The sequence below is a fragment of the Poromitra crassiceps genome (genome assembly GCF_964638095.1).
Source record: "Poromitra crassiceps genome assembly, chromosome: 4".
Taxonomy (NCBI): domain Eukaryota; kingdom Metazoa; phylum Chordata; class Actinopteri; order Beryciformes; family Melamphaidae; genus Poromitra; species Poromitra crassiceps.
Window position 1 is genome coordinate 52,083,109 of NC_139626.1, and position 9,452 is coordinate 52,092,560.

A 9,452-nucleotide genomic window follows, 5' to 3' on the forward strand; every position below is an offset into this window, starting at 1 on the left:
CATATATGTTTCACTTAGGGTGGTGTTTTAATTTCGATGTTTTATTTGGTCCAATATTGAAATGTTCTACAATTGCAGGCTGTGTTACCATTACACATTATTTTAGATCGACCTTTTATATCTATTTCGCCTCATTTGGTTGCTATTTGGTTGATTAAAGAACCAGTACAAATTGCAACTCTTTTCAACTCCTATTTTGTGAACTCTGTTAAGATGACGGTGCCCACCAGTCAAACAGGACCGCTAATTTCACGTCCGATAGATGATTCCCAGCCAGTGTTTTCTTTGATGGAGGTCACTGAAGCCCAAGTTAGCAAAATTCTGAAATCCCTCAAAAGCTCTAAGTCTAAAGATGTATTTGGTCTGGACTCACTTTTTCTAAAAAGGAATGTAGATACATTCACTGAACCATTAACAAAAATAGTGAATGCCTCTATTAAAGAAGATAAATATCCGAATGGCTGGAAGTCAGCCATTGTTGTACCAGTCTTTAAATCAGGAGACTCAAGTATAGTGAGTAATTATAGGCCAATCAGTATCTTGCCTGTTATCTCCAAAGTTGCTGAAAAATGCATTGTTGAACAGCTAATCTCCCATATTAATAGTAGCCCGTACACTCTGCACCCAATGCAGTTTGGCTTTCGGACCAACCACTCCACCGACACAGCCAACTGCTTCTTCCTAGAGAATATTAAACAAAAGATGGACAAAGGAGGTGTTGTCGGTGCCATATTCTTAGATTTTAAGAAGGCATTCGACACTGTTAGTCATCAGATACTCCTTTGCAAACTTGCTAACTATAATTTCTCCATTGGCGCACTGAAGTGGGTTAAGTCTTGTCTTGCTGATAGAATTCAATGTGTTAGGGTCAGAGGTGAAACATCACCCTTTCTGAGCAATGAAATGGGTGTGCCCCAGGGATCCATCTTCGGGCCTCTTCTATTCAGTTTATTTATAAATGATCTTCCATCTGTTTGCACAGAGTGTGAAGTTCAAATGTATGCTGATGACACCGTTATCTATATTCATGCAAAAACGAAAGAACTGGCAGCTGTTAAACTAAACGCTGCAATGGTGAATGTCAGCAACTGGCTTACAGAGTCTCAACTGTGTCTTAATGTGCAGAAGACAGTTTGTATGTACTTCACAAAATCAAATTCAACATCTGGTAATCCTGGAGTGTTTGTTGCTGGAGAGCCAATCCAAATAGTCTCTCATTTTAAATATCTTGGCATTATCCTTGACTCTACACTATCTTTCAAAAAGCAGGTAAAAAGAGTAATACAGACTGCCAGATACAACTTGTCAAATTTCAGATACATGAGGAATTGTTTAACATCTACTGCTGCGATTCTCTATATGAACGCAATGATCATCTCCCATCTCATGTACTGTATGACTAGCTGGACCCATGCAAAAAACACAACCATGAAACCCATTCTTTCTCTGTACAAGCAGACTCTCAAGGTGCTGGACCGAAAACCGTATACTTACCACCACTGTTACATCCTCAGCAAGTACAGAATCCTCAGCTGGGAAAACCTGACAAAATTCACTGATGCCTGCCTACTGTTTAAAATTTTAAATGGTAAGGCACCTCCACCTCTCAGTACTTTTGTCAAACAAAAAACATCTCATAATAGGTCCACAAGATCTTCCCAGAGGGGGGACTGTACTGTGCCGTTTAGGTCCAGCTCCTTCAGTCAATCCTGTTTTTCAGTCAGAGCCACTCAGTTTTGGAACATCATACCAACTGATATAAGATACTGTGCTACCTACCACACCTTTACAAAAAAACTCAAGACCTGGCTATTAACAAATCAAACATGTGACCACTTGTAATCAGTTAATTGTGTATTGTATTATTGTTTTTATTATTATTTTGGATTGTGTTGTAAATATTGTGTTTTACTTATAATGCTTCTGTTTTAGGTGTATGGTTTTATAACATCTTGCCAAAAGGACTACAGTTGCGAATTAGCCAGTTGGCTAAAACTGGCGCATTTACAGTAATGTTGATTAATGTGTACTGTCCTTTCTTTAAATAAACTGAAACTGAAACTGAAACTGAAACTATTTAGTAGCGAAATGGAGTACCCAATTGCATGCTGGGACATTCACAGGCAGTGAACTTACAACTGCTATTTCCTATAGGACGTGTGTTGTGTCTGTCTGAGCGAGGGAGTCAGAGAGAGACAGTCGTATTGTGCCTGTCAGACTGAGGAGAGAGGGAGAGAGTGACACAGAGAAGGGTGACAGAGGAGAGAGCCAGAGGGGAGGGAGAGAGCCAGAGGGGAGCGCTCCGCGCAACTGGCGCACTGAATAGGCCTGCTTTTCAAAAGCGCAAAGCGCTAAATTTACGGCAGGTGGGAAGATAGCAGTACGCCGAGATTTAAGGCCGACACGCCCACTCTGGCCCATTCTGGGACTGCACCACGCCCATTCGGCCTAAAGCGCATTTGGCAGCGTAAAGCCATATTGATATCTTCCCGAAACAGGCGCAAGGCACGTTTTTTTTGCGTTTAAGGCCCGTTTTAGCGCCGAAGGCCTGTGGGAGAATAGGGCCCTTATAAGTATGCAGCACAGTGGTTACATCAATATGCCTCTGACGGCTCATCTGACAGGTGCATTAGTGGAGCAGTTATTGGTATTAAACAGAGTGCAGGAGTTCTTTCTTGATATCAGTCTCCAGGTTTTGATGCAGACTCCCATGGAATAAAACTATATTTAATTTGTATTAATGAACTCTGTCTTCAAGTGAAAAAATATAGAATTTCCGAGCACTGGCAAACAAACAGACCAACGTGTATCGACTAGGTCTTCATCAGACCAACGTGTATCGACTAGGTCTTCATCAGGGTCTGATCAACACATAATCAGTCTGGGATATATACCAGCTGTTGTGGCACTCAACCCAGCACATGAGGCCTTAGGGCAGGGACACTCAAATTGCTTTGCCCGGGGCCACTTTTGTAAAATGATAGGAGGCCAGGGGCCAGTTAATAAACACATAATATACATTTTTCTGTAGCGGATTGTAGGTTTTGGGGCGTGTCAGCCGGAGTTTAGTCTGACAACTGTGCGCACTCAGGATAGTTAGTTAGGTTAACTTAAGTTAGTTAAGTACATACAGTAACTGTGCCTGGGTGGTGAGCAGAAGGCGGTATTTGACAATTTAGCTGGAGCTCAGTCAAACTTTATTTCGCATTAGTTTTCATTGTGTGTTAGAAAATGGTCGGGGGGCCACTCTGCACCCTATCGCGGGCCGCATCTGGCCCCCGGGCCGCAAGTTGAGTATCACTGCCCTACGCTACGTTCACACAGGGCACCTACGCCTTGCCTTGCCTCAACCCACGCCTACGCCTACATACCTTGAGCTGCGCGTGAACCTATCACACGCTTTTGTGATCACACTGCACGCCTATTCCACGCTGAACCTGAGCCGAGTTACAAGCGCCTCTCCTCTCTCCCGAGTGTTTTTTTGGTCACGTGTGGTCCCGAATTATCATGGGTAGGTAAAATAAATTGGATATTTAATGTCCTATTGATGCTGGATTATGTATAACCAGGTCTCCTTCTTGGGTGACTGCTGTCATAGAGAACTGGATGCTGTTGTACTAAGTGGATTAACTTTTCATTGTCCATCTTGCTTCTTCAGTCGCTATTCTCTCTCCTGAAGAGTTGTTTACCGATGGGGAGAAAGCCCCACGTGATAGCCACCCGTCAATCTCTCTCTCTCTCTCTCTGCTCAACATTGTAGTAGTAACACCATTTTATTTTGAAATTCAGTTGACTTTGCCATTTCCCACGGATATTGTCGCGTTTTTCCTTCATGGCTTGACAGAAAAAGTCTGCCTTCACGCACCTAGTCGGCTTGAAAATAGAACTCACGCCTAAACGATAAAATCGGCGCAGCTCAGGCGAGGCGTGGGTACACGCAAGGTTCACGCTGAGGCGCCCTGTGTACACAGCCTCATTGACTAAAAAGGATGCCTATTTAAAAGCGTGGGTAAAGCCTTGTAGGCAAGGCTTGGGTGCCCTGTGTGAACGTAGCCTTAGGGCCAAACGAGGGTGCCAAAGAGCATGGGAAAGACAATAAAAAGAAGGTGGAGTCCAATATATAGTGACGTATGATGGGGGTGTCGGGTTAGGTTAATGTCAGTTGGCTTTTGAGCCTTGTTGATGAGGCTGATGGCAGTTGGAAAGAAGCCTATGTATGGAAAACACTCTCACAGTCAAAGACAGCATCTGATGAAGCATCTCACTAAGCATCCCTGACTGACTGACTGACTGACTGACTGACTGACTGACTGACTGACTGACTGACTGACTGACTGACTGACCTGAATTAGCCTTGTGATGCTCTTGGCTGCGCTGTGGGAAAAACAAACACTGACCAATTTAATAAAGAAAGAACAAAGAAAACCAGATTTCACTGCACATTTTTGCAGATTGTTGGAAAATGACACCTCCATTTTATCAGCAGTGGACAAGCATGACTGTAAATATCTGATATTTAATAAGGCCAATATGAGCCAAATGCACTGTCCTCAAAACGATCACCCTGCATCCTAATTCACACCTTGTTGATTTGAGTGTTTATTTAGTTATACAGAGTTATGTTGTAAATAATTCACACCTTATTGATTTGAGTGTTTAGTTATACAGAGTTATGTTGTAAATATTTCCAACTCTCTCCTTCCCTCCACCCAGGGGTGGAGGCTGGGGTGGAGGCGGGTCAGAAGAGGCTCTTTATGTCTCATGGAGGCTGCAGAGACGGCCTCAACCTGCAACAGGGCTCCCAGTACCTTGTCATCGGCCCCAAAGAGGACCAGTGGACCGTAGACAGCGACACCAACAGGTAAGGAGGAGAAGTGTCAGGGATCAGCAAATTTCAATCCAGATATTAGATATTGGTTTACAGTTTTGAATGATCCCTGCATTATGTCCTGCCCCCACATCCTGTTTTAACATCCACTCACACCCCGTTCCTTCCTGTGCCCTTGAGTGACATGCAGCGACTTGTAACTGACAACTGAAGTTTAACCTGAACCTGAACCTGAAAATGATAAAGTTGGTCTGGGCAATACATCAATATTATATTGATATCATGAGAGTAGATATCATCTTGGTTTCGAATATCATATTGTGATATGCCATAAGTGTTGTCTTTTCCTGGTTTTAAAGACTGCATTACAGTAAACTGATGTAATTTTCTGAACCTATATTGTCGCAATATCATGTATTTTGGTCAAAAGCATTGTGATATTTGATTTTGTCCATATCGCCCAGCCCTATGATAAAGACACATTTTCAAAATACAGAGGAGCAAGTCAACTAAGTAGAGCTCCTATATGACTCAGTAAACACAAACACAAGTTATTATGTTATTACATTTTCAGCCCTCTTTGATCTTTTAAACTCAAATCTGTTGAATCAAGGACCTTGGAAATGAATGTCTTCCTTTCTCTCTTCCTGTCCGTCAGCTTCATCTACATGTTGGGTAAGAACACCTGGGTGGAGCGCTGGCCTTCATCTGCAGAGTGCTCCAGCAACTCCAGCCTCCAGGCTAAATGCACGGCGCTGGAGGAAACTGCCATTGAACTGTCTGTTAACGCCTGCAGGCTGTAGAGGCTGAACACATCAGTTTGAACTGTCTGTTAACGCCTGCAGGCTGTAGAGGCTGAACACATCAGTTTGAATTCAGTCAAGGACATTTGAAATCTTGACAGCTTAAATTTTTTTGTTGTGTCTTTGTGAAAAAGAGAACTGATGCAATTGGTATGAGGTGGAACTGAGTACCACCAACACTTGAGCACCTATAATCACAGTTAACAATGTTGTCAATAATATTATGGCTTTTATAGAATAGTTATGTATACTGTCTAAGATTAAATAAGATGAAACTCTAATGATCGTTGTGGGGAAACTGAGTCATTGTAGCAGCAAAATAAGGATAAGAATATAGGATAAGATAGATAAAACAAATACAACATACTGCAGAGAAACATAAGTGTCTTTGCCATGCTAAAAACAGTGCTGCTATTGGTTTGAAAGGATTTCATCAGGAGATTAAAGAAAACACTGAAGAAAACTATTGTACCTGCTGTGTGTTATCACTCAAACAGTGTCAGTCAACCTTTTTAGTCACAAAGAGGAGTCAGTGAGAAATTATTACCTTTATTCAAATTTGAAGAAAATCCTTGACGGGTGGCCCTCATTTACAAAGATCTCGAGTATAAAATGTATGAAATTATAGGGCTGGGTGATAATTAAATGTGATCATTTATCGTCTTTCAGTGGCATCATATTGTGACATGATGATTTTGACATATAGTGATACAATTTTGCTAAATTGTCGAAATTGACAAGAACAAGGTACCTTTAGTATCAGAACATTTTACACAAAATGAAGTATGAAACATTTTTTAAGGAATATTATTTGAATATTTATATTTTGTTTGACTCACACCTAACATTACCATTCAGTTGCATATGTGAGCCATATCCTGATATATATATATATATACGGTATATATATATATATATATATATATATATTGATACTGGAAAAAATGTTGTGATGATCATAATAATGATTTCAACCAGCCCTATAAAATAATAATACAATATCAATAAAAAACAAGCCAATTAAAACAAGTATATAAGTGCAGTTAATAAAAGATACAAGATATAAAAACAAGCCAATTAAAACAAGTATATAAGTGCAGTTAATACAAGATACAAGATATAAAAACAAGTATATAAGTGCAGTTAATACAAGATACAAGATATAAAAACATGACACTTAAAACAAGTATATAAGTGAAGTTAATACAAGATATAAAAACAAGCCAATTAAAACAAGTATATAAGTGAAGTTAATACAAGATATAAAAACAAGCCAATTAAAACAAGTATATAAGTGAAGTTAATACAAGTTATAAAAACAAGCCAATTAAAACAAGTATATAAGTGAAGTTAATACAAGATATAAAAACAAGCCAATTAAAACAAGTATATAAGTGAAGTTAATACAAGATATAAAAACAAGCCAATTAAAACAAGTATATAAGTGCAGTTAATACAAGCTACAAGATATAAAAACAAGCCAATTAAAACAAGTATATAAGTGAAGTTAATACAAGATATAAAAACAAGCCAATTAAAACAAGTATATAAGTGAAGTTAATACAAGATATAAAAACAAGCCAGTTAAAACAAGTATATAAGTGAAGTTAATACAAGATATAAAACCAAGCCAATTAAAACAAGTATATAAGTGAAGTTAATACAAGATATAAAAACAAGCCAATTAAAACAAGTATATAACTGCAGTTAATACAAGATATAAAAACAAGCCAATTAAAACAAGTATATAAGTGCAGTTAATACAAGATATAAAAACAAGCCAATTAAAACAAGTATATAAAAGATACAAGATATAAAACAATTCATGTAAAACAAGTGCAAACAGATGTTAAGTGGTTAATGATCATAGATTCAAAATGTCTAAGGCATACTAAAGTATACATTTTTTGGGTGCTCTGTAAAGATTTCCATGTTGTCAGAGCATAAAAACAAAAGGCAGATATTCTGAGCTCAGTATAGGGACTTTTGAAAACCAATCTAATGATTGGCAGAGCAGATTGTCTGATGTGGTCCAGAGGACCAATAGATGTGATATAAGGTTATATAAGGATATATGCTAGCTTCCAAATAAGGGCCTTATAGATAAACAAATACATTATGCTTATTGCATCTCTAAGGTAAACTGTCTACATAAGTGAAATAGATATCATTTTTTCTTGAGGCTGTATTACTGCTTAATAAAATAAGCTATGAAATATATCTCACAAAAACAAGTCACCATATTTATAATAATAATAATAATTAATATAACAATATACTTGAGCTACAGTGACGTCACGTGTATTTACAATCTAATGCACTAAATACATGACTCTGCAGATTTGTATTCCTTTGCTTCAAGTGAAGTTAGGTTTTGGAAACGGGTCCATACAGTACATTAGCCTATTCACCTTCTGTTCCAACACAGGGGTCAGCCAGTTACTTCCTGTTGTGTTTACACTTCCTGTGACAGTACAGTAGTGACCAGGTAAAACAGACGGTGTTTTGAACAGGAAGTCATAATACAACTGGGTCAAGTGGGCGGGGCTACATAAGGTGAATAGAGCTGACCTGTGTTGAGGAGCAAAAAACAAACAAACATGAAGCTAAGTGGTTCCACACAAGAGCTTTACATGATCTACATTGTTGTATATGTTTAACTTTGATGGTTGTCATGATGCTGCTGTCTTGGGGCAGCAGGTATCTTCTGAGAAACAGAATGTTAATCTCATTGTGGTTCCCTGCTTACATAAAGATTGAATGACACCATGGGCCCTATCGTCGTAAAGGCGGTAATTTAGCGTAACTAGTAATTATGCTGGCCACAGGGATTGATCTGACCCCAGAGTCAGGGCATTACACAAATCAGACCAATCAGATTTCCTCTCTCACTCCCCTTTTACCCTTCGCGGGTGTGGAGAACCCAACACTTGGGTCACATACAGGATCATTTGCTCCGCGCAGAGATGGGCAGTATTTTAAATACATGTATTTAAAATACGTGTATTTAAAATACATTTGTGTATTTTGTAATTTGTATTTGGCTGGACCTAGAAAAATAAGATGTAATTTGTATCAAAATACTTTCAGATCTTGTATTTTATGTATTTTCAATACATAAAATACATTTTATTTCATTTTATTCTCAAATGGACACATTTTAAACATTGACACAAGGTTTAAAATGTGGAATAAAAAAAACGCAATGTGAGATGTCACTTCTACTCCGCCTCTGATTGGCTTACCCTCAGAACAATCTCAACCACAAATCAGAGGCAGAGTAGGGTGGTAACCTGAAGCCTCATGTTGGTGGAAATTCCCCCAGAGATAAAGTACTAAATGTGACGATTAGATATTGCATGCTAAGGCAAACACTGCCCTATCTGCAAATGAAAGTGTTTACTGCATGCAAACCAGTGTCTCATATTAGAGAGACACAGCTAACGCTAATTCAACAAAACAAAGCAAAACAACAACAATAACAAAAGGATGTTTGGTTCTGTGCTTTAGCGGGGTGCAGAACCATGAGTCCCCCTGACCCTCTGATTAAAGCTGTGATGAACCCGACAGAGTGCCACATTACAGCAGGCTGATAGAGTAGAAGTCTAATGCTACAGCCTGATGCCTGAATGATTACAAGCCTGTTGATTTAACTGTCATGAAGGTGTTTGAGCGACTGGTCTGTAACCATTTATCCTCTGTTGAAATAGACAGGAAGTCTAACTCAAACAGGACAGGAAGTCTGACTAGTACTGAAGCCTCGTGTTTGTGGAAATTCCCCCAGAGATAAAGTACTAAATGTGATGGTTAGATAAGCCTAT

At 39.0% G+C, this 9,452-nt stretch overlaps 1 protein-coding gene across 1 annotated transcript in view; it reads left to right on the plus strand.

Moving 5' to 3' along the window:
- The window catches only part of c3b.2 (complement component c3b, tandem duplicate 2), a gene marked incomplete at its 5' end in the record, with an annotated part of 74,879 nt that extends 69,110 nt beyond the window's left edge, over positions 1 to 5,769 (plus strand). Inside the window, 2 exons of the mRNA XM_083635962.1 lie at positions 4,714 to 4,861; positions 5,487 to 5,769. Of these exons, the coding sequence (XP_083492088.1) occupies positions 4,714 to 4,861; positions 5,487 to 5,631 (293 nt within the window). The 3' untranslated portion in view covers positions 5,632 to 5,769. The remainder of the gene's footprint in view (positions 1 to 4,713; positions 4,862 to 5,486) is intronic.
- Positions 5,770 to 9,452: the final 3,683 nt, after the last annotated feature.